This window comes from Procambarus clarkii, chromosome 67 (genome assembly GCF_040958095.1).
Source record: "Procambarus clarkii isolate CNS0578487 chromosome 67, FALCON_Pclarkii_2.0, whole genome shotgun sequence".
Lineage (NCBI taxonomy): Eukaryota > Metazoa > Arthropoda > Malacostraca > Decapoda > Cambaridae > Procambarus > Procambarus clarkii.
The window spans coordinates 27,076,195-27,103,181 of record NC_091216.1 but is presented as its reverse complement, the minus strand read 5'-3'; the positions used below and the strand labels follow the sequence as shown (position 1 = coordinate 27,103,181).

General features: G+C 40.5%; 1 protein-coding gene across 11 annotated transcripts; it reads right to left on the bottom strand.

Moving 5' to 3' along the window:
• Positions 1-264: 264 nt before the first annotated feature.
• LOC138355467 (BUB3-interacting and GLEBS motif-containing protein ZNF207-like) lies at positions 265-26,987 on the bottom strand. Of its 11 annotated transcripts, none has more exons than XM_069310565.1 (8): positions 26,834-26,987; positions 24,291-24,417; positions 22,595-23,059; positions 18,191-18,235; positions 14,156-14,362; positions 7,262-7,459; positions 6,749-7,103; positions 265-1,748 (listed from the first exon to the last, which is right to left on the bottom strand). In XM_069310565.1, the coding sequence occupies exons 1-8, from the start codon at positions 26,872-26,874 to the stop codon at positions 1,627-1,629; spliced, it is 1,560 nt and encodes a 519-aa protein (XP_069166666.1). In that variant the 5' UTR covers positions 26,875-26,987; the 3' UTR covers positions 265-1,626. The 11 variants fall into 11 exon arrangements, with proteins under 11 accessions (XP_069166666.1, XP_069166671.1, XP_069166667.1 ...); XM_069310570.1 differs by having other exon boundaries at positions 265-1,727; positions 7,349-7,459; XM_069310566.1 differs by having other exon boundaries at positions 265-1,727; positions 26,834-26,986.

Sequence of the window (26,987 nt, the reverse complement as noted above, 5' to 3'; positions counted from 1 at the left end):
TGCTCTACCAAAACAATTACAGAAGTACAACCGTCATATTACTCGACGGATAAACCAAAAAGGTATAAATTCTCATCTCTCCCAGCCTCGCGTCCTCTCGTTTGGGCTCACCTGTTGCGAATTTCCACAATGTTCGAATGCTCCACTCCTTCCACCCTTTCAAGTAATAATACAAAAAATCCATTACTTTCATCCAAAGAAAATAATTTCTTATGTTGTATGCATTATAACAAAATATGAAGCTTGAAACAAACTAATACAAGATTGACAACTTAATTAGTATTTATTTCACAACATACAATAATAAACAGGTGATCATCATTTTTAACAAAGCTGATAGTGTAAGTCACTAGATTCCTGGTAGCAATAACGTGACTGATAAATACAAAAAAGTACTTACGGCTGCTAATGGGATCTCCCTTTCAACAATTTACAAATTCATTTGTACAACTTGCAAAAAAATTATATAAATGGACTAACCTGCTGTTAACATCTGTATAGGTAGGATAAAATTCCAACAGTGCTTTTGTGAAGAACTACCATTTCTAAACTAAACAGCTTCTTACCTTATAAACTAAACAGTTTCTTACCTTAAAGAGAAAAATTCACAAATACACAATTATCACTCAAAAAAGAATGATGAAACCTAAAAACACTATAATACAGGTGCTTAAACGCTCCAAGAATAGAACAGTCGAGCCTGCATCCTCCATCCCAGCCCAAGTTACTGCCAGAACCAAACTCCCCCAAGCAACATCTGCACTAATCGACTCATCTCCAGCAAATTAATCATAGTGATTACTAAGGCTTGGAATACAATAAGTCATTGAGGGGAAACACACAGATGTTGGACTTGAGAGAGCCACCTCTTGCCCACTTGAGCTGGATCAGAGTATAAATACATACAATCAAGTGTAGGTCCCAAGAAGCAAGTATACAAGCACCACTTGCTCAAACTTAATTCCACGTGGGCGGCACACAAACGACAGTCTCGTGGATAAACATTTCAACACTGATCAGAGCAATGATAAAAAAAAAAAAAATGAGACAAAGAAGTCAATAACAGATGATAACAGATGCTTGCTGCAAAATGATGCAATGTTAGCTTGTCCACACAGGACTAACCGAACTGTGATGGAAAACCAACAAGTGTTAGGGACCCACTACAATTTCAACATTGTTTTGTCAACATGTTTGTTAGCTTTTTGATATTAAGATTAAATTAAAAAACTCTACCACACAAAAACATCACTCATGGGATATAAATTCGTGTCCCTATCCTCTAATTCATTGGAATTATTCCTATCTCAACTTTACCTAGAAGTGGACATGGCTAAATCTTTTTGCATGAGTGGTGTTTGAGAATTCTTTCCTATAATGCAGATAATGGAGACAGCAGATTCATCTTGGATAGTCCCACGTGTGTGTTGGTTTTGCCCCACAGGTCAACTTAGTGACTGACCGACTGCGCTAGTGTGCTTAGCGAGCGAGCGAGCGAGGGAGGGTCGGTGAGGAGGCTGACTACCAGTCATGATGAAGGCATGCGTACGTTGCCTCACCAGCGCCGACCTGCCGCTGCCCATCCTGTTGCTTCCTACCTGCTGGCTACATACCGAGGCCTGGTGGTCACCTGAAGCGTGGAATCATATGAGGCCCTCCCATCATGGGGGCACCCATCATTGGTGGACCAGCTAACCCGGGGGCCATTTGCCCATGACCAGGCAGAGCTGAAATAGTTAACCAACACACTAAATTAATTAGTCTATCCTAAAAGATTATCCATCATCCCAAGGCAAACTAATTGGTTTAACATCACATTTTCTTATTACATAAAATACAGCTAGCATTCTAAGGAACATTACAGGAAAGTGAGCCCAAATAGGAAGGTGAGTTCTATCACAGCATTTAAATTAATTATAGACAATGAGTGCAAATCGTGCTTCAATCATATCTAAATCTAAGTTTCAATGTGCATATCAAAGTAAAAACTAACAATGTAAGAGCATCATTATACCACACATGGCCAGAACACCTCTTGACACCTGCAGCAGCCATTTACACCCTCAAAAATTATTATATACATTGGCAAGCTAACTAAGGATGGAGTAAGTTTCAGCCTTTAATTAATTACAATTTAACCCCCAAAAGTAAGTAATCCATGCAATCTAAAATATATAAATATATATATATGAATGTAAAGAGCAATAAGAATTTCTCTCTCTCTCTCTTTCTCCATATCCAAACAAAAATTCCGCTTTCAATATTTACATTAGAGAAGAATACGCATATCTGTGACTGCAGTCTGATGAGCATAACCAACGGAAGTCTACATAGTACTCATCTGAGCTGGAGTTTTCGTTTATCTTTCAGTATGTTTTGGCAAGAACTTTAAAAACGAAGTTATTTTTCATCTCAACTCATCCCAAGCTTGCATTTGACTAGGCAACCCAAACTGGCGCAAGACTTCCCCGTATAGTCACGGTACAGACCAAAACAAGTCCAATATATGAACAAATCCACAAGGGCCGTGACGAGGATTCGAACCTACGGCCGAGATCATCCCAGACACTGCCGTAATCGACTGAGATACGTCATGGAAAGAGAGTTGAAACCGAAGTTCTACTGAACTTACTGGATTTGTTCATTGATGCATCACGTTATTGTGATTTCTGTGTGTAACTCCAATATATTATAGTAGCAACCAAAGGAGTACAAAAACTGTTACTCAAAACAGTGAGAACGGAGCTACCAAAATGGAAGGTGGCTGCAAAATATAACGGGCCAGATTACCGAAGCAGTTACACAAGCACTTACGAACCTGCACATCTTTTCTCAATCTTTGGCGGCTTTGTTCACAATTATTAAACAGTTAATGAGCTCCGAAGCACCAGGAGGCTGTGTATAACAATAACAACACTTGATTGGCAAGTTTTAATGTTCGCAAACTGTTTATTAAATGTAACCAAAGTCATCAAATATTGAGGAAAGATGTACACGTTCGTAAGTACTTGCATAACCGCTTCGTGAATCTGGCCCAAGGCACGTGCGTGTGTTGTGTGGGAACAGATTAGGAAGGGAGGAATAGATTGCTACGAGATGGTAAGAGGGTGCAGCAGATCCAAAAGAGAACTGTACATGTGGGAAGTTGCCAAGAGGGTGAAGGGAGGGATGGAAAGAAGAGAAGTCCCCAAAAGTGAGACAGGATGTCACTAACAGCTGGAGGGAGAGTGAAGGGTGGGGGGTGGGTGATGACCAAGGATGGGGGGGGGGGGGGACAAAGTGCATGAGGGGAGGGGTAGGAAGGGGGGAGGTGTGTCCAAGAGCAGGAAGGGAGGGATAGGTGGGGTGAGGGGTAGGTGGGGGAGGTAGGTGTGACCATGAGGAGAGGGGGGTGGGGGGGAGGTGTGGCCAAGAGAGGGTGGGGGAGGTATGGCCAAGAGGAGAGGGGGTGGGGAGATGTGGCCAAGAACACTGGAGAGTAAGAGGGAAGGGGGACTATAACCAAAGACAGCAGGATGAGGAGGAGGAGTGTGGATGTGGAGCCATGGAGTATGAATGAAGAATAGGCAAGTCACCAGAAGAAATTGCTAAAACTATAAAAGCACAGAGAACTTTGAAAGGACATAAAGACTGGCTAAACACTGCACGATACGAGGACACGAAACTTCACTGCCACGTCGCTTGAGCCATCGAGGATCGAAAACTAATCCCGCAAGATGCAAAGGTGCAAACTGAACGGTCAGAGAGCGGCGAGGAGAGGCTTGCCAAATCAGAGGGTAACGCCCACAGGGGAGGAAGAAGAGAGCAGCCAAGAATAAGGAGCAGGAAAGGGAGGCAAAGAAAATGGGGAAGGAGGATGAGCAGAGGATGGCCAATAAAGCAAAAATGACTTTAGTATAGTACAAAGAGAGCAGGGGTGACCAAGGAGCAGGGATAACAGGCAGGGGGTGAGGAGTGTAGGAGGCATCAAAGGTGTGACATAGACAAGTGGGAAAAACAATGCCAAAGGAACGGAGGGGGGAGGAAGGGAGAGAAGCCGGGAACGAGACCAAGATGGGGAGCGAGAAACGGGGCCGAGATACAGGGTTGGAGGGGGGGGGGGGCGCAGGAATTAGAAATGGGGCTAGGGGGACATGGGCAAGTGGGTGGGAACAAGGCTGAAAGGGGGAGAGGAAACAAGGCAAGGAAGGAAGGGGGGGGGGGGGAGGAGGAGAAAACATGGCTGCTAGGTGAGTGGGGAGAAAAGAACAAGGTTTTTCTTGTTATTGTATAATAAAAAAAAAAGGCTACCCACCACTAACAATTTGACTTCTGTGAACAGGCTCTTTTTTCCCCATACACCTAAACACTTTCACAAGGTTAAACAAATCTCAAATTCACTACAAACATTTCACACCCTTATCTATAAACTTCAACTGCTACCTTTTTCTTACAAATTTTTGCTTTCCCAAAAAGGCCTGAACATCTACAATGCAATCTCCCCCCTCCCCCTGAAATGTTTCCTTCAAACTTCCACAAAGAATAACTTTGAGGTTTAACCTCAAGATATATCTTGAGATGATTTCGCGGCTTAGCGTACCCGTGGCCCGGTCCTCGACCAGGCCTCCTTTTTCTTACCCCCCCCCCCCCCCCCCACACCAGGAAGCAGCCTGTAGCAGCTGTCTAACTCCCAGGTACCTATTTACTGCTAGGTAACAGGAACAGAGCAGCAGAAAGAAACTCTGCCCATTTGTTTCCACCTCCACCGGGGATCGAACCCGGAACCTCAGGACTACAAATCCAAAGCGCTGTCATACCTCACCTGTCAGCCCCCGCCCAATTTCCATGTAAGGGGTGGCCAGGTTTATGTGAAGGTAAGGGGGGGGGGTGGCCAGGTTTATGTGAAGGTAAGGGGGGGTGGCCAGGTTTATGTGAAGGTAAGGGGGGGGGGTGGCCAGGTTTATGTGAAGGTAAGGGGGGGGGGGTGGCCAGGTTTATGTGAAGGTAAGGGGGGGGGGTGGCCAGGTTTATGTGAAGGTAAGGGGGGTGGCCAGGTTTATGTGAAGATAAGGGGGGGTGGCCAGGTTTATGTGAAGATAAGGGGGGGTGGCCAGGTTTAAGTAAAGATAAGGGGGGTGGCCAGGTTTATGTGAAGGTAAGGGGGGTGGCCAGGTTTATGTGAAGGTAAGGGGGGGTGGCCAGGTTTATGTGAAGGTAAGGGGGGGTGGCCAGGTTTATGTGAAGATAAGGGGGATGGCCAGGTTTATGTGAAGGTAAGGGGGGGTGGCCAGGTTTATGTGAAGGTAAGGGGGATGGCCAGGTTTATGTGAAGGTAAGGGGGGTGGCCAGGTTTATGTGAAGATAAGGGGGGGCCAGGTTTATGTGAAGGTAAGGGGGGTGGCCAGGTTTATGTGAAGGTAAGGGGGGGGCCAGGTTTATGTGAAGGTAAGGGGGGGTGGCCAGGTTTATGTGAAGGTAAGGGGGGTGGCCAGGTTTATGTGAAGGTAAGGGGGGGGGGCCAGGTTTATGTGAAGATAAGGGGGGTGGCCAGGTTTATGTGAAGGTAAGGGGGGGGCCAGGTTTATGTGAAGGTAAGGGGGGTGGCCAGGTTTATGTGGAGGTAAGGGGGGGGGCCAGGTTTATGTGAAGATAAGGGGGGGGCCAGGTTTATGTGAAGGTAAGGGAGGTGGCCAGGTTTATGTGGAGGTAAGGGGGGGGCCAGGTTTATGTGAAGATAAGGGGGGGGGGGTGGCCAGGTTTATGTGAAGGTAAGGGGGGTGGCCAGGTTTATGTGAAGGTAAGGGGGGGGGCCAGGTTTATGTGAAGGTAAGGGGGGGGGCCAGGTTTATGTGAAGGTAAGGGGTGGCGGCCAGGTTTATGTGAAGGTAAGGGGGGGGCCAGGTTTATGTGGAGGTAAGGGGGGGGCCAGGTTTATGTGGAGGTAAGGGGGGGGGGCCAGGTTTATGTGAAGATAAGGGGGGGGGCCAGGTTTATGTGAAGATAAGGGAGGGGCCAGGTTTATGTGAAGATAAGGGAGGGGCCAGGTTTATGTGAAGGTAAGGGAGATGGCCAGGTTTATGTGAAGATAAGAGGGGTGGCCAGGTTTATGTGAAGGTAAGGGGGGGTGGCCAGGTTTATGTGAAGATAAGGGGGGGGTGGCCAGGTTTATGTGAAGGTAAGGGGGGGTGGCCAGGTTTATGTGAAGGTAAGGGGGGTGGCCAGGTTTACGTGACGGAGGAAGGGGTAGGGGGCGAGGCTTAGATGGTGGTACAAATGGTATATTATGAACTGAAATTTTTAATATACAAAATACTTCATATTTATTATCCTATAAAATAATTATAATTGTATCCAAGATATTTCGTAGGTAAAACTGTCTTAACAGGCATAACCCCTTAGTCCAACCTCCTTGAAATTAGCATAATGCCGTCTCGACCCCTTTACCCCCCTGAAATAGAACTAAATACTGACCAAACTATGAAAATTACATTATTTTTAACCAATCAATTTTATTATTGTTAACACATTTCTTAATCTTAAACAAGGCATTAAAACGTTAATGCACTCTCAAGGCATTCAACCGAGAATTGTAACTATATAAATTATTTAAACGCATTAATCATACAAGTGTTTTATCCAAACATTTGTTAAAGACCAAAGAGGATTGTGTTGGATGAGCTGCCGACAAGGTCTCGGGGAACTGACATACTCACCGATGCTCAGGGGGATATTAAAGGATCAAGCACAATTCAAGATAAAGATTACTTACCTTGTGGTAGACCTAGGGGTGGTCTCATACCTCCTAATGGGAGGGGGGGCATGCCAGTGGGCATCGTAGCAACTGCAGGTGACATTATGGGCTGAGTCATTATTGGTTGCATGTTCGGCCGCATAATGGCTGGAAGAGATACCGGTATGGCCATGTGCCCAGTAGGCACCATAGCTGGTGACATGGTGGTTACCATAGTGGGACCTATGGTTGATACCATAGGGGGGGCCTCGACCACCACACCAGGGTGAGCGGGCCGCACCCCTGCATGATGGGACATCATCCCACTCATAGCCATTGCTGCAGCAGCAGCACTGACTTGGTTGTAACGCGCCATCTTCATTCGACGCTCCTCCTGGAAACAAACACAAACTGATGACTTATTCAGCTCTTACCGCTTAAGTGTGATTTTAGATTTCAAATGTTGATCTTGACAGCAGTTGTGAAGTGGCTGATCCTATTGTATATAAAATAATCCAGGTCTGGCAATGACACAGTAGAGGCGGGTTGCACCTGTGTGTCTAAACACATCGCCGGTGGGTAGAAATGGTCCAGGCAGGCAGGCACAAGTTGAGAGAGGCGTGAAGGTGCAGTACTCACGGGTGGAGACTCCACGCGCTGGGGGGGTGGAGCCGGGGCAGGAGCCCGGGCCCTTTGTGGGGAGGCTCGGGGAGCCAACTGGTACCGAGGCATACCTGCCCGCTTCTCTTCCTACGTGAGGGTGAGAGGGAGACACGTGAACACAGTACAGCCCCACCACAACCCATGCTGCCACCACGCTCCCATCACACTCCCACCACCAGCCAACACAACAAAACTCTTTTTCCCTTATCCCAGTTAGCTATTCCCTATCTAATCCACACACAAAAAGAATCAAGCTAGTGTTAAATTTTTCCACTCAAAACAAAATACAACCCGTGAACCAAAATGTAAAAATGAGCAAGCTCAATTTTACATGTATACTAATTTCCCATTTCGGACAGATTAAAACTTATTCCTTATTAAGTACTCAAATAAGTGTCACTACTGAGAATGTACTTTACATAAGTTTAACAATAAAAACTTACCTTTCTAAAACTGGCAGCCTTACCTTTGTCTCTGACGTGTCTTTTGCCTACTAAAGTATTGACGGAATTATGATCCCATGCTATTAAATAATGTATGCTAGTACAGTACTTTAAATGTGCAACAGTATTATACTGTATAACTAAAAATTTATATTCCCCAAAAATATTTGGAATTATTTAAATTTTCATACTATTCATATGCAAAATTAACTAGGTGCACAAACTTGAAAATTAAACTATTCAATTTGACTCTTTTCAGATTAATTATTTATGGTCAATCATTTTATACCTAGGTTTCTAGTTTATTGCTGGGTGGTTATCAATCAACGGAGTTAAAGTTTGGTGCCCGAGTGCACTATGCCCAGGACTTCAATGTTAAGGTTTTGACCATCTTGAAAAGACAGCTAATTTTATTTTTTTAATGCAACTGATAATCAAATTGCTTCAATTTTGAGTATTTTTTCCTAGGTTACACAATAAATAATTATCCTTCACCGTCATGTTCACAGAGAACTTTTATCCGTAAAACCTATACGGTATTACAGTGTTTGGTAATATTCCCAAGCCTCTTAACAGCATCACTATTGTATATCCATCCATCAAAGGCAAGACGACGACAAAACTGGAAACGCAAAGATTATACAAGTCCCCTTTCTTAACATCTAAAAAGCTTTGCATTACAGGTACTGTAAGTGGTATGACTGCTTTCACAGATGATCTAGTAGAAGACCACCACACAATGAGGCAAACATAAAACAGTTCTGGCCAAGTAGTAATGTGCTGGCAATGTGGTGCCAAAAACTCGAGCAGAAAAAATACCGTACAGTATATAAAAATTGTCTTTTTCTATGCATAAATAATCTTCAACTGTCTTAACTAGAAGAAAACAATAACTTTGACCATAAAGTAGCAGACATTGATTTACCCTGAAATAAATCAAGTTGTTTGCCAAGGGGGTGGGGGGATGCTAGCATGAATTGAGTCTTCTGAGCACTTACACTCTATAGAAACAAAAAACTACTCTGATTAAAATTGCATATAGAAATGCAGGACTAAATTAATTTCAGAACAATTTATTTTGCTGGTATTTACATAAACTGGGGACTGATAAGTTTTTGATATCTGATAATATCATTGGACTGATAAGTTTTTCATTTGAATTATATATATACAGTATATATATATATTTTCTTACATTTACCATAATACAGTGCCGAGTTACTTTGTCCATCTTTTCCAGCACTGAGTAAGACATAGATAGAACCGTTTTATCCACTTTGAAAAATAATTAACGCAAAAAATTACCATTTGAGCTAGAAAAACCTCTCTAAACTGAAAGACAAATATAAACGGTAAAAAATCTACACCAAGACTCTCTTGTCACGGTCAAATTTGAGAAAATGCAGCTCGCCCACAAAAAGCCAAAGCTTATTTCTGTACAGTAATTTCATCGCAGAGAAATAAATTCACCGATGTGACTTCCTTAACGTAAATAACAACATGGGATCACACCTTTTGTTATTCAAGACACACTATACGTCTTGACAATAATAAATCTTGCTATTCTTCACATTACCTGACTACTGCTCACTGTACTTCCAGTCCTGGCTTCCTACTTCTGCAACTAGTCTAGCATTAAAAATAAATAAAAATAAATAAATAAATGAACAATATGTTTGTGTTGGCCGGGGTGTGTGGACAGTCTGCGAGCAGCTGAAAGCCCAAAATCACCTGTTAATCCCAAGGAGAGAGAGACAAAAGAGAGGGAAAGATTTGAACGAGTGGTGGAGACACCCTACTCTCTCCCTCTCTCTCTGAATTAAGCCAGGTTATTGAGGAAATTACAACACTTTCAATAAACTTAAATGTCCACATTCTACTACACATGAAGCAGAATTTTTACAAGTGAAAAATAATTTAACAATTCCAATTTATTCAACTTGAAAAAAAATAAATAAAAAGTTTAAAGCAACATGATACTAATACAGAAAATAAACATTATTACACATGTATGTATATATAAACCATGTATACATATTTATATATACATAAATGCAGTTGCCATTTGTATACACACTAAGGAGTAGTTGTATTTACCACAATAACTTGGACAATACTGATGCTTCACCATGCACCACGGACATGAACAATTCATGAGCCAAATGTGTTAAAACTGATAGGAGGAGGCCCCAAACACTACTTACAAGATAAAGTCAATAATCTAAAGCATTTCGGGTTAGACTTTAAGATCAACAGCTTGCCATAACTTGATCCTACCTGCCATACATCATGCAAAACCATACAAGACAAAAACTTCAGAATCTTTTTTTCAAACCTTACCGACAGCATTCATTCTCTCACTACAGCTCGTTAAACATTCTGGTAAACATTTCAAGAGTAAAAATTTGGCTTCCTCTCGAGATGATTTGATTGATTGATTTGGCTTCCTATGAGCTTCCTATGACTCATCAGCTAAATTTTGTGATAGACAAATGTCAAAGAAATTAAATTTAAATCAACCCTACAGAACTCCAACCACATTAAACATAAGCGGGGAAAATACATGCCAAATGAAGGGTAAACAAAATTTGACAGCCAATTTTCAACTGGTTTAAGCAAATTGGCTCCACGTTGTCAATTCTGAGTAAATGCACTTCTAAAATATTAGGACAAGCCATATATTTTGGAATTATTTGTTTCTTCTAGTACAGCAAAACCCTTTGTTAATACATTAAAAATAAACATCTAGAAACATGCACATGAAACACAAGTCCATAATTGGTAACCTAGATGGGCCAAGAGGTCTGATTTAATTTGATGACCAAACCACACATCAGAAAATGGAAAAACAACAACGATTTGGTCCACCCTAGATCATTGTCATGTGTGACAGAAGAGATGAAGGTACGAGCAAATTAATAAGGAAAGCGAGACGAGAGTTCCGAGGAGCAGGTAAGAAAAAGACAAGAGTAAGGTGAAAGGTAGGAATAGGATAAAAGGTAAGAAAAGGTATGGAGGGGAGGTAGGGGGGGGGAGGGAGGGACCATTATGGCTTAAGTCCATAATGGTCCAGGACGAACCGAATCATCATTGTTTCTCCATTCTTTAATATGTGGTTTGGTCATCATATCTTCAGCCATGTTATTGTGACTCATTGTCTACATACTGATTTAATTTGCCTTTCTTAGAAGATTAACCTAGATAAGAGATTAATATAGAGAAAGATTCATAAAGACAACAGAATTCATTCACCCAATCTACAGTACAACTCGAAAATGCCTCGGCACTGTCACACAGGAAAAAAAATCCTCCGCACCAGTGCCCTATCGATTTACACAACTGCACAAGAGGGCTTAATGGCAATTATTTAAAATACTTTACTGTAAAGCAAACACACACATGCCATCACCAAACTCAATCTTACTCATAACCATCTTGTGCACTCTCTACACTCAATCCCCACTTCCTCACAGACTTGCACTTATTACCACCATCCATTCATCATGACCAAATCATATTGCATTTTTATCCTTCTTATAATTTACAATTATTTTGCACTCTACACTTGTCCATTGTTTATACTCCTTACACAACATATTCATCTTATTCTATTGTTCTAAATCTAAATCTAGTCATACTCTTTGCAGTACCAGTATCTTCAGATGATACAAAGCAGAGGATAGGCACTCCCACATCCTCATACAGCCACATCTTGGAATTTCACACTTGCTGCACTCAATTTTTCATCCCTGATTTGCTCCATTACTCTTGTACAAGTTTTATTACTCTCACGATTTAAAGACCAAAGACTTTAAAATTATGACCTTTTCTATTTCACATAGTTTTCATTCTCCTACACACTTATTCTGACCACACTCATCCATCAGTCTTCTCACACATCAACAAAGTTTTTGAACTCCTCTACATACATGTATAAATTCCCACCAGATAAACTGTATCAACATTAGATTTTATATAAAGAATCCCTAAATCTGCACAACTTGGCAGAATGTGAGGAGCTGAGAAAGGCCACGACAATGGGAGTGCACGGCAACTGCGTGAGAGGACATGGCAAGCGAGCGTAAACAATGTACAGGATGTGACCAGACACAAAGCTGGGTGGATATAGTGTACATGTAAGAGTGAATGTCTTTGCATTATATATATGACTGCCTGAGAGCAGTCTACAAAATCTATCACAATCTAAATTAAACTTTCAGTTAACATTTGCAGTCATCATCAACTGCTCGAGCCACTTCACTTCACCGAGCAACTTCTGTACTACTACTACTATCACTATCAGTTTGTGCAACTCTACACACTAATTTTGACCGCCTTTATCAAGCACACTGCAGATACACAAAACACAGGACTAAGGTTCATTTATCCAGAGGCTTTCTCCAGCCTCCATGATTAACTTGTTACTTACAGTATATAACTACCAATGCTCTCACCTAATATCTTAACATTTTGTACTTTTTCCCCTTGAATCCTTATGAGGTACAATCGCCCTTTCACAAACGTGTAATCTAAAAATCCTTCAGATATTTCGTTCACTTTCTCAACACTTATCTCCAGTTTCTTCTGTTCCTCATATAATCCTTAAACAGCTCAGCAAATTAACACTGTTGACCAACAATCCTATACACTGTGGTGCACATGGTATATTTTGCTTACGCTCGGAAAAAAAATCTTCACACACTATGAAATTCATAAAAATAGTAACATGGATCAGCAAGCACCACACTCTAGCAGACATCCACCACCCAAAGCTTCATAAAACCATATTTACAGTGTTCCTTGTAAATTATAATTCACTGCCAACCAATACATTCACTTCCACATCACAACCCACTTTTATCTCCCTTAATTAAACCTCAAAGAAAAACTAACAATTATATATATGGCATACAGTATGAAATTTGGCCTGAATTTATTTAACAGGATTTCACATCCAGCACAAAAGCAAACAAATCTACACAAAAATATATCATCTTCACCGTTAAGAAATGTTTCTGACCTCCTCCCCCTATACAGTATAAACAGCTGTGCTACATGCTCCAAGCTGAAAACATGTAACCCCCTTTTTTTGCAAATATCACCAGTTATATCTGACTTTTAATGGCTTAAAACTAACTTCTAAAGCATTTACTTCACAACCATCAAATATAATCCAAATCTCCAAATTAACCAAATAAGTTAAATCTCCACAAATGATAATTTTCATGGTCATATGATATGGCTAGTTATACTATCAACAAAAAATACTTCCACCTCAAGGTGAAATCTGATTTAAGTGTCACTGAGAAGTCGATCAATCAGTTAGGCATTTGGCACGTACCTATACATAATTAAACAACACTACTTGCAATTATACTGAAATAAAAACAAAGACCAAAATTATTTTCAGGAACTTTTGACAAGAAGTTAAACAAAATTTAAACAAAGCAGCTACTTCAAATCTTCTAACTGACCACTGCAAATATATTTTAAGAATATGACCATGACTATGATAACAAAATAATCCTTTTTTTTTTTTTAATCCCACCCTCATATATCACCTGATATAAATGATAAACACACACAAACTAAACATTACCATAATTACCACTAAGAGGAAAAATGTTCAATATCTGAAACAATACTAATGAACAAATACACCCAACAAATACCTCACACAAGCCTGAATTCTTCAACACTGGGAATGTTGTGGCCTTTCTTCTGACGTGACCAGAGTGAACGCAAAACCTAAAGCCTTGGTTGCTTTTGAAAAATGGGAAGACAAATGTGGCATAAAACCCCCCCTGGGCATGGAGAAATCAGCTATTTAATACCTTTTGTAAGAGGCAAATATCCAGCAAAGCATATATTATACCAAGATCAAACAGCACTATATACAACTCTGCCCCATTGCTGGAGGTAGAGCCTTTACTGTTTAGTTGGTAGACGAGTGCATTCCCGACATGACCACAACGGCATTACCACTGGTGACAAACAATGCCAATACTCATTCTCACTCAAGTGCTACAGATGAATTGAGGCATTAGTGAGTATATATCTCCAACTGATTATAACGTGCACTAGCAGCAGCATGGAACAGATCAGGTAATAAAGACACTGCCTTTATCTAGCCAGTAAAATTTGCAACCTGGATTATGACACGTCTGATAATACTAATCTTTATTACCCGATTTACTGGAGTTAGTACATAGCAACACACACACTATTCCCCTAAGAAGTCAAAATACTCTACTGTAGCTTAAATTAGCTAATTAGAGATTGTAAGCATCACCGTGAGAAAAGATGTCGATAAGATCTTTCCCTCCCCCCACCCACATACCAGAGAGATGTCCTCCTCTGGGTGTATAATACGGGAGTTGGCAGACACCGTAGTTATTAGTGCAGGTTTCTTGGGCTCCATCTTGTCTTGGGATCCACTGTTAATACCTGAAGACTGGTTGTTGGGAACAGACTGACCGTTAGCTTGACTATATGCTGGAAATGCCGGTTTAACTGGGCCAATTTGACTGCTGGTGGTTGTGTTATGCTGTCGGGGAAAAATAATACAAATTAATATAACTTGTAATCAATGCCTATCGAGGTAATGACATGAAAATTGCCCAAATCAAGAATTGAAATAACTTCTTTAATAAAATTCCATTTTGGTTTAATGTTAAGCAAAACTTTACATTTTCATAGTGTGATCTCCCATCAGCAATTGTGTATTAGTTATTCCAAACTTTCCGTGATGCCTTGTCCCCTCTGTGGGGATGGCAAGAGAGATCATTAACATAACCAAGAATGAACACCTGAAACATCAAATAATTCTGCATGCTGATATTGCAATCATACAAGTCAGTCACCATTTACTTCCATTAAAAAAAAAAAAAAAACGAAAAAAAAGTGCTGATTGAGCACTTGGAATAAGTCCATCCCAAGTGCAAAAGTTGGAAGAGACAAAAACCAACAGGATAAAATAAGACAACTGAAAAACGGTTTATGGGCATGGACGAGGGTGAAGGTGGCGGTGAAAAGCAGCAGACCCCTTTACTCGCCAGTGTAGCGAGAGCAGACCCCCCTCCCCAAATAATAACAATAGGGATGTGCGCGCGTGCACACACACACACACACACACACACACACACACACACACACACACACACACACACACACACACACACACACCACCACCCAATACTTGCTAAAACACTAGGCCAGTACGTTATAGAGCTTCCTGTATGCATCTTGGACTATAGACTATACGAGTAAACGCCAACAAGACAACTGCCTTAAAACTATCCCTTTATCTAGTACCTTCACAAGCATTATGTCGTCTCCAAAATTGATTGATTTATTTATCTCCAAAACTGACCTCTTTATCACCTTGGTGATACTAATTCATAGTTAAGCCTTTTTGAAGTCCAAGTTCATGCTGGTTAATGTAAGTATAACAATGGAGGAACAGCAATGTATTTAGCAGGTGATTATGACACTTGGAATAAATCAGCAGTTAAATAATACCAGAGCTTCGAAGTCTACATTCAAAGCAAACCATTTAAACTATGCAAAGGTATTGCAAAATTGTAATGTGTAAATTGTAAAAAAAAAAAATAAAAAAAAATAATGAACCATACTATGTATAGTAATTAGTAGAACTGACCATTCAACAATTTAAAATTCCCAGTTGTAGCACCCAAAATTAGGGAGAAAACAAAATTGGGACACCTTACGCTAATGAACTGGGAAGCAATGGAACTTCAGAAGAAAAAGTCCAACTCCGAAGCCACCCATTTGATAACAAGCAGGCCTCTATAATCAACCTTAACATTACCCATTTCAAAGCAACACATACAAATTTATTTCCCTATTTTATTCAGATTCCTACGTATTCATAATTTTATTGCAAAATTGGATACTCACACTATTATTTTGTATTTGATTTTGTTTGTAACATCTGAATCTTATCACAAATTTGATGGACTGTGCTTCCAACCTCGCAACAGCCTTTCTGAAAAACGATATAAAATCTAGCAAAACTCTGGTCACTATTTCCTAGTATTCTCAGGATTGTGAACTATTTGTCCTGATGGAGCCGGTCGGCCGAGCGGACAGCACACTGGACTTGTGGTCCTGGGTTCGATCCCAGGCGCCGGCGAGAAACAATGGGTCGAGTTTCTTTCACCCTATGCCCCTGTTACCTAGCAGTAAAATAGGTACCTGGGTGTTACTCAGCTGTCACAGGCTGCTTCCTGGGGGTGGAGGCCTAGTCGAGGACCGGGCCGCGAGGACACTAAAGCCCCGAAATCATCTCAAGATAACTCAAGATAACAATGACAATGTCCACATCACAAACACACTGGCATTTCTTGCATTTAAAGCTTCTTTAAATTGAATGACAATCAGCAAGGTAATGAGCCAAGCACAATAGAAAAGGTTACAATAATATATGCAAGTGGATAATATTCCAAATGAACTAGGAATGTACGTAGTTCAAATTCTTGAACACTTGCACAAGAGATGCACAGGACGTGGCCGAATAAGCCGTGGGTTTAAGGTCCATGTTTAACAAGATTGATAATGGGAAAGAAATGCTTAATAATGAAATCACAAAGAAATGAAAAGTGGAAAGCGTCATGCAAGCATTGCTAAACGAAGAAAAAGCTAAAAACATAAAATGCAAAATGCCTGCAACCGGACAGTACCCAGTACTGTATACACATGTCCGGAATAAATAAACGGCATCTCAGACACTTGTACACTCTTGCAGCCTAGTCATGTTTTTGCATGTGCTGTATTGAAGAACATAATTACAACTGTATAAAGTGACATGTGCAACAGGATGCTAAAGAGAACTTAAAATCACATGTTCGAGGATGTCACAGGCATGTGCACCCCCCTCCCCCTCCATACACACACACACACAAATGAAAAGCCCTCCAAGCCAAAATCTAGGGAGCTACCTCAATTCATTCACAACTTCAGGAGCATGAATGACAGCATTAGAACAAAGTCTGAAGTTCATACATTGTGTTCCCTTTTCAAGACAACACAATACAATTGCTTAATTCAGACCTTATACATGAGCTTTTCATGATGAAAACTGGTATGAACATATAAAACTATACTTTTATATAGCTATAAACTAAATATAAATCTAAAATTAGTTATTTTATATAACCTATAAAACAAGAGACTAATTTGTATTTATAAAAAAAAATATTACACCAGATACTCTCAAAATAGTAATTAGTGTAACAATTAGTGTAAGCAATATAAAATGCTGTGTTCACACCTCTTTCTACTGACATAATTTATATTTACTTTTACAATCTACATTGTGCACAACACTTACATTGAGTATGTATATCTAAACTGCAGAATTTAGATTTGCAGATTAACAGTCTTATCTCGATAATTCCTCAATAAAATAGTTTCTAAATAGGGTTAATTACTTTCATACCCATTACTTTCCTCAGAAATTGGGTATACTATTTTCATTACCACAACCCCCAGCTTGGTATTTCCGAGATTCGTGAATGTACACATTTCTAGCAAGAAAAAAAAAGGGGGGCCTGTGTGAACTGAAGTTTTTCTAATGCTGCTGTTCTTGCTCATTATGGTGACCCAGCTTGCACAGGTCACTATCTGGCAAGTTCCATAATTCACATCCACACGAGCCCGAGGCACAATTAAATAACGGTACACCAGGCGTTTAAATTCTCTAAACATTCATTGAGAGTTTTTAAGTCCCATGTGCCGTAGGGACAGATGACAAGTGAACTCTTTAGTTTGATAGATGACCTAGATCATTTCTAGAGTATTTACCATGAACGTTCTAACACAATATTCATATCAAGATAATGCGAGTCCTGTGTGTGTTAAAGCATATTTAATAGGATTGAAAGTTAGGTTTTCAACATCTCTCAATTCTATCATTTACAGCATAGCATCTTTGGGAGGTGCAAGCAAAGCTAGAGCAGCAGTATAGCAGAAAACATCTGCCTTAAACTGCCAGGTGACAGCAGCCTAATCTCTTGTCCCTCAACTCTTTCAGCAGAGCATCAAGACAGACAGCAAGTGATTAAGGACCACAACTACTTTTGTGACACCATTATCCAGGAAAATATATGCATTGAACATGACTCCATTTCACTGCAACTTTACTGAACTGGATTTATTATTTACTTAAATTATATAAATAAATAAAATATAGTAGCTATAGGACAGATGTTTCCATATTTTGATACTCTAAAGAGCTTGGTACAGTATGTTCAATTGTCAAATGCTTTGGATGCATTGAAAAACAGAGAGAGGAGAGGAGAGAGAGAGAAACAGAACTGCATTGTGAGTTGTAACACTGAGAAGTTTCCGTTACCAATAAGCTGCACAGTGTTGTTGCGTAGCCAGTCTTGAATGCAAACTGAAAATCAGAGGGTCTTTGTTCATAAGAGAAAATTAGTATGTACAGTATTTGTATACTTTTTAACAGGGTGTTTAGGGACATGACTCCACAGTTATCAGACGCTTAGCAGTTCTTGGGACTGGGAACCAGTGCCATGGGAAAGACAGACATTGACAAATGCAGTATATATCATTCTGGTGTCGAATGTCTACACACACTATTCTGGTACTCCATGTTTATGGTTAGAAAATACATGTTAAAGGGGTTATTGTAAATGCAACATGTTAGTTTTAAACTAGTTTCTCAACCATTGCACAAGATAATATTAGTGTGTGTAACACTTGAGGAAGCTGAAGCACAGAGCTTACGGATGACTGCCATAACGTCAATATCTCCTAGTACAGAATTACTCTTTGAAAGGCAAAATAATAATTGTTGGAGTCAGAGGTACAGTATCGTCTTACGTTTGACACACATTGTGCCCCCTTCACAAAGAAAAATAAAGCAGATAAAACCCTAATTTCGGGAGAGGTTGCTATGGGGAACTTTGAAAGTTCTTTAATGAATTTGATTGGAAAGACTTGCTGTTAGGCAAGGAAATAAATGAGATGCATGTCAAATTTTGTTTAATATATCATGAAGGCACAAAAAAAATTACACTAACACATATGCAGAATTAGAAAACAGGATTTGGTCAACAGAAATGGCAAGAGCGCCAGAGATCAAAAGACACAAAAATGGAATCGATATAGGAAGAGGCCAAACCCTCAAACATACCAGCAATACAAAAGAAACAATTACACAGTAGCGAAAGGCAGAAAAATTGAGAATGGGATAGCGGACAAATGTAAAACAGAACCAGGCCTATTCTATACATTCATTAAACACAAACTGCAGATAAAGGATATAAATTTAGAGGTTGAAAATGGGAAACAATGGAAAATGAAGAGAAAATGTGTGAAACATTAAACAAACAGTTCCAAAGTGTTTGTGCAAAATGAAATTTTCAGAGAACCAGACTATAAGAACTACAGAGCACATTGGGGTCTCAAGATGAAATGCAAAAAATGCTCAAGGAGTCAAGTAGAAACAAAGCAGTTGGCCCAGACACGGTTTCACCTTGGTGTCTAAGAGAATGTGCACCCGAGTTCAACATTCCATTCCAATTGATTTTTTCAGGCATCTGTGTGTACAGGAGCCCTGGCAGATATATGGAAAACTAACAGTTCCAATCTACAAAAGTGGCAGCAGGGAAGACCCCCTTAATTATAGACCTGTATCATTGACAAGTAATCAAAATACTGAAATATAATTAAAACCAAATGGGTAGAAACACCTAGAGAAATATGATGTAATGACAGACGGTATGGTTTTCGATCTGAAAGATAGTGTAACAAATTTACTTTGTTTCTATGACAAGGGTCACAGATTTTACAGGAGAAAGATGGCTGGGTTGACTGTAATTATCTGGACCTAAAAAAAGGCTTTCGACAGTTTCACATAAGCAGCTGTCCTGAAAACTGGAACATACTGGAAGAGACAGGGAGGCTTCTAACACAGATAAAAAATTTTGACAGAAAAATTAGGGCAGTAATCAAGAGCCAATGTATTGGCCTGGGGAAATGTCTCTAGTGGAGTACCACAGGGTATTGAGCAGTGACCTTGTACTACCCTGAACTACTAAACTGAACTACTGGCCCTGAACTACCCTCTACCACAGGGTTCAGTTCTTGTACTGGTATTGTTCTGTCTGCATAAACGACCAACCAGAAAGAATACAGAATTACAAGATCTTGTTCGCTAAAGATGCTAAGATACTAGGTAAGATAAACTTATAGACAATTGTCGTGCCTTTCAAGAAGACCTGGACAAAATAAGTATAAAGCATCACTTGGCAAATGGAATTTAATGTGAATTAATGCCAAGTTATAGTACGTGGAATAGAAGAGAGAACACACAACCTACAAATTATTTGAAATAGCTTTAAACAATCTAATAGAGAGATCTAGGGGCAGTTCTGATAGAAAACTATCACCGGAGGACCACAAAGAGCATTGTGTGAGCCTTTGCTACACTTTCTAATTTCAGATTTGCTTTTAAAAATATGGATGTGAAATACTAAACAAATTAATCATGACCTTTGAGACCAAACCTGGAATATGCAGCAGTTGTATGGTGTCCATATCTTACACATATTGACAAACTGAAAAGGTGCAAAGACATTCAACTAAATGGTTCCTAGAACAAAGACAAGAGCTATGAGGTGAGATTAGAGGCACTAAATATGCCAAAACAAGATAGAAGAAAAATAAGCTATACAATGTACTGATCACAATGTACAAAATAGAATGGGAATCGACAAAATTAATAGGGAAGAATCCTGAGACCTGGAACTTCATGAATAAGAGGTCACAGATTTAAACTAAACAAAGCTGCCCAAGAAATATAAAATTCACGTTCGCAAACAGTCGTAGACGGTTGGAACAAGTTAGGCGAGACGGTGGTGGAGGCCCAAATCGTAGGTAGTTTCATAGCGTTATATGAGTGCTGAGAAGATGGGACACCACGAGCGCAGCTCTCATCCTGTAACTCCACTTGGGTGATTACATACATACTCACCAAAAATAATAAAACATTTCTGGAAATGCATCTGGCTATTTTGTATTTACCAGTATACCTCTCAAATTCCTGAACTCTTATAATACTATATGTATGGTGCCCTAGTGCTATGCCTGAACTGGGCCAAACAGTCATACCTGATGCACAAGTGAGCTATCCATAGATTGTGCAAGACACAAAGTTCTATATTCTCTTAAACTCAAACCAGTTAAATATGCCTTCTCTTGGTATTCAGCTTGCATGGTATAGACTGGTCCCAACCCAGACACACGTCAAAAATCAAAAGCATTAGGTTATTCATGTTTGCCACTGGCCTCCTCCCAGGATAGATGGACCTTGAAAGCATCACAAGTAACATCAACTTGTCAATGAAGAATATTAAAAGGTGGCTTCACAATAGAGGTGCTCAAGTGGTGGTCAAAACTATCACTGCCTTATATCTTCTAATTAGTTCAAGATGGACATCAAGGCGAGTTCTAGCTCTCCTTTAATCTTATTAAGGAAAGCTACAGTTTATAAAAATACAGCTTCTATTCCCAGGATTACACAAATTTCCAGCTGTCATCAATGTGTTTAATAGGAATTTTTATTAAATGTAAAATCAGTGACATCTCCCACCAAGATGTCACTGATTTTTCCAAAGTCCAGCGACTTTGGTGTTCACCAAAGATGTCATTGTGGATGTGCTATCCTGAATATTGAAAACTTCTCCATATACAGTACCTTGACAAGAATGCCACTTCTGGTGAAGAAGGCACATATATAAAGGATCAGATATTGCACAATGTAGATTAAATCGACTTTACGTGTTAAGCGATAAAACTATCATATAATCTGGCCCTCAACATTTTGGTGCTAGCAGCATAAATATCTACAACCTTACAAAAATTATTAAAGAATTTCTCAATGTTCCTGCAGGACCAAAATACTGCACATATTGAGAAAAACTTATTAAAATAAGAGCAGCCATGACTTAAAATTATACTCCCATGATGTGAAGTATACACCTAAAGACCATTTTTTTTTTTTTTTAACTACCTAACTCTCCTACAATACAATAAACCTATCATTTAAAACTCTCTCTCATTCTCCTTTTAACACCTAATACAAATGCCCCCATTACCAAACCTTGCCGAAACTTCAAGACTGATGGGAGGGGGAAGGGGGGGGGTCTAAGCTTCATTTACCAGACATGCTTCTGAACTTGCTAACCCCCCCCCCCCCCCCCCCCCCGCCCCCAAAAGGGGGTCCAGATAATGAAGGGTTTCACTGCACCATTTTTGTGTCATAAGCACTATTAGATTCCAAGATCCATCCCAATACAGTACCACTTTCCCCCCCAAAAAAAAAATCCATTATACTATAGTTTAATAACTTCACAATGTTCCCAAGACATCTTCATTTTTTTTACAATTTAAAGGAGACAAATAAAGGGTAAAAAACAGCAAATGAGGAATAGAAGCCTTATCAAACACTATACTAAGGGAATCTATAATTAAATACTGTAGTTAAATATTCACATCAGGAATTTCAGTAAATCCACATTTGATTAAAGGGCTTGCTGGGTTATATGAATGATGATGATGGAGGATACACGCACACAATTCAAGTTCGGTTTGGAAAGATGATGACTACTACTACATGGGTTAGGGAAAACTTTCTAAAGAAAAACTTACTAAAGAAAAAGAAGCAAGTTTTGTGATATTATTGATCATTTCAAACAAGTTCCTCTCCATATGCACCACAGACCATACATACCTGTGCCGCAGATGGGAAGAGTGGTTTGTTAGGTGGTTGAGACGTGCTGGGAGGGTTGGCGACAGGAGGGCCACCAGGTGGAGGCATGGGGCCTAAATGCCCCATAGGTCCACCCATCATGCCTGGTCCACCCATATAAGGAGGCATATGCCCCATTGGCCCCATGTGTCCCATCATTGGCATCATGGGTCCATTTGGACCCATCATGGGACCCATGGGTCCAGGTGGTCCCTGAGAAGGCACGGATGGGGGCGGTGGATTCGACTGGCCGGGGAGACTAGATTGCGAGTCGTCGTCGTCTTCTTCATCTTGCCGCCGACCTCCGGGACCCATTCTCCCCGCACGTTGTCTTTCGTGCTCCTTTAGATCCTCCTCCGGTATACCCTCCATTCCATATATTTCTATTTCTATATTGTTTCGATTTGGAAGGGCATTCGGAACTTTGTCTATTGTTTCCTTGTGTACCTACACAATAAAAAGAATGTATTAAAAATTGCACATGACAATTGTTGTTGCTTAGAAAATGTTGTAGAAAAACTGTTTTGGATAAATCTCCCAAGAAAAATATCACAATAAAGTTTACTGACTTTACTGAAGCAGTAAATGCAGAGCACTCCAACAAGAACTAGCCACATAGAAATATCCTCCAGAGGAAAGGCTTCCAGACCAAGGCCTACAAAAATTTGGATTTTATAAGCTTACTGGGGGTCATTCCAGGTTACCTAAATCAATCTCCAACATTTCCCTTTCCCCACTGTCACAGAGGAGATTTGAAAAGATTCTTGCAATGACAGGAAGTAAGTGTCAGAAGTGCCTGCATCTGGTTCTGTCCATGGGAAGAGTGCTGGGGCCAGATTCACGAAGCAGTTACGCAAATACTTACAAACGTGCACATCTTTCCTCACTCTTTGACAGCTCTGGTTACATTTATTAAACAGTTTACAAGCATGAAAACTTCCCAATCAACTGTTGTCATTGTTATACAGTCGCCTGGTGCTATGGAGCTCATTAACTGTTTAATAATTGTAAACAAAGCCGCCAAAAATTGAGAAATGATGTACAGGTTCGTTGGTGCTTGCATAACTGCTTCGTGACTCTGGCTCCCTGGTCACTGTAAGGCAGATATGGACTATGTTGTGCTGCTAATAGCTGCTGCCTTAGTGTGACAGAAAAGTTTAATGAAATCACTGTCAGGTCTTGTTAAAATGGGGCGGGGCCGGGGCATGGTGACACGTGGGTCGGGGCCGGGGCATGGTGGCACGTGGGGCGGGGCCGGGGCATGGTGGCACACGGGGGTGAGACCGGGGCATGATATGGCAACAAATGGGGTGGGACCGGGGCATGGTGACAAATGGGAACCAATAACCTGAATGAGCCAGGGAGATGCACGATGATGTACTCACCTAATCGTGCTTGCGGGGTTTGAGCTTCGGCTCTTTAGTCCCGCCTCTGAACTATCAATCAAATGACGAGCAAGAAAACTAAGGATGTATCTTTAGTCTGAGGGTAGTGAAATAGGCAGAATGCACTGGGTACAGGTCAGCTCCACACAAGATATCAAAAAATATGTAAATATGATACATATACAAGAAAATCTGTAGGGTTCGGTAGGCATTCCCCCAAATAATGATAATGAAGGGGCCAAGGAACTGGATCCTATTCTCTGTAAACTAAACTACAGCAGGCAAGTACTTACCTGCATACAATGGATGGATAAACCTGGACCTGTGTATAATTTCTTGTGACATATATGACATTTGAAGTGTTTGGCTTTCTGATGCTGTATTAAAATTTTTTCATCGTCAAATTCCCGGTTGCAGTACCTGGAAAAGTTTACACGCACATTAGCACAAAATATTAGGCAATTTATAGTATTAATTACAACTGGCCTTTACCTACTGTACTGTGCATGAATTAACAACCTTAGGCAGTTTTCAAATTAGGCTATTGTACTGTACTAGTATTTAATTATCCCACTAAATTTTATATAAAAAAATTGAATGAATTGGCTTAAAAACAAAATTTAGACCATATTCCACTGCTGAAGGAGTTCAAATTTAGGACAACTGGCTGTTACATAAAAGGTACCAAGGCTAATGTTCCTACTGTGCTGCTGACCGGAGTTGCATAATGGATCTCTCAACCTCACATTCAATGAAAGCAAATGTGCTTCATGGCACTTGCTCTTAATTTACTAAACTTGCTTTATCCAGATCTTATACTAAAACTACTATGAAGACTTGCCAGTAAAACATTCCTTAAAGCCTCTAGGTTATATTATACAGGTATAATGTACTCAATGGTATGGGGACACAAGGTATACAAAGCTACACAAGGTATGGGGTCCCCGTGTCAACTTTGCTAATGCTATCTGAAACTTGAAGGTTGAAACAAATATATTATTACCAAATGAATCAAGTCATTTTGGCACCTCACTGAGAGTACAGAAAGAGGAGTCATGACCAGGTTGTGGGGACGACCGCCGGAGTCCTGATGATCTCCAGGTCAAACCCACTCATGTGTTGAGATTTTTAATTCTTTTACAAACAGGGTGGTAGACGGTTGGAACAAGTTAGGTGAGAAGGTGGAAGGCCAAAACCGTCAGTAGTTTCAAAGCGTTTTATGACAGTGCTGGGTAGGTGGGACACCACAAGCATAGCTCTCATCCTGTAACCACACTTGGGTGCCAGTATCGCTGTGTGGCTGCCAACTATGGGACTATATAATGCTGACCTTGGCAAGCTATATTGTATTTTTCAGATTTACCTTAGGGGCCCATCCTCTCAATCACTGATGTTACCTGGTTCATACCTACACCAGAATTCACAAACAAACTTCTATTGTAACAGTTACTACCTATATTGCTAACAGCATTAGCTCATCAGGTATTCGCATACAAGTGGTCACTATCTTTTGCTAGAAATATCAACACAATTCAAAGAAAACACAACATTGATAAGTATAACAGTGCAGTAAGTCTCAACTTATCTGTCTAGAGGGCAGAGTTTGATACTCGTTATTAAGGAATTGCTGACAACTTACAGAGACAAGTTGTTTAGAACTTAAATCCTCTTGAAGTCAATCCTGTGTTACATGAGCTGCATGTGCAACGTGATGTGGTTCCACTCTAACCCATTAATCTACAGATGTAGAACTCCTAAAGTATCTTAATTATATAGTATGTACAATGTCTCTAAATATGACACATTTTGAGCTATACGAGCGACTCAAACCGAGGTTGTAATTTGATGCCGTCACACAATTATAAGCATAAAAATTCCTGTCCTGTGTACTTCTGAATAAAACTAATCAATATTTGCATGTTAAATATTTGTTGTGAATGTCCAAGCATAATACTATTGACACTACAGACATACCTTGGCCATTTGATCATTCCACGTGGTGGCGTGATGACCCCGGTACTAATTTTCAATAATGTTTCTAAAGATCCATTATTTATTCCACAAGTAAAAAAAAAACTTCCATCCCCCCCCCCCCCCCCCGTGTACCAGCTCTATAGTCATAAGTACTACAATAAAAATACTATTGACCAAACATAAGTTAGAATAAATCATGTACATAATGGTCCAGAAGAGTTCACCGTGGACAAAAATAAAACACTTTTGGAGAAATGTGATCATGGACTGATAGGCTAATATTAATTTAATATTCTAACTGCCTAATACAACGTACCTCGAGACGAGTTTCAACTGAATTCTTCCAGACCTGTCCACTCTTCACTAGCAAGATCTACAAAATCAAACCTAAAAATTCAAGCCACACATTCAAGTCATCCGGATCAAACCAAAACATAAAAAAATAATTAACCAGAAAGAGATCGCGGCGAAGAATACCAAATAGCGAATGAGTTGAGCGAGCGAGAGGCTCCAAGGCCGTGAGGAGGATATCAAGGGAATAAAAATAGCCTAGCAGCCGTGTGCGGCTTCCATATACCCTGCCGTCGCCCACAACCCCCTTATAATACCTCTCCTGCAGCTACTCCTACAACCTGTGCATCTCCCACGCCGGGCATCACAACCAGCCGGGGGCCACAACACACAGATATACAACAGTTATGACCCAAATACTTTTGGGGCGGCTCGGTGCATCGATCGGCAGAGGGGGTGGACGATGGAGACCCACTACCAGCGGCTAGATCCCTATTTTACCCGTCTAGAGGAGGGCCCAGGGGCCCTGCGGGCCCTTCAGGCCCACCTAGGGGCCAGCACCACCACTTACCAACACCAGGGTTTAGTCTGCTTCTTCTTCTTGCGGCCCATTTTTGCGTGAGAGTCGAGCGGGGAGACGGAGAGTGTGAAAACAATATGGCAGGGTGCGTCGTACTGGACCCCCGGGAGCACGCATGCGTCTCCCCGCCCCGCTAGGTGGCTCC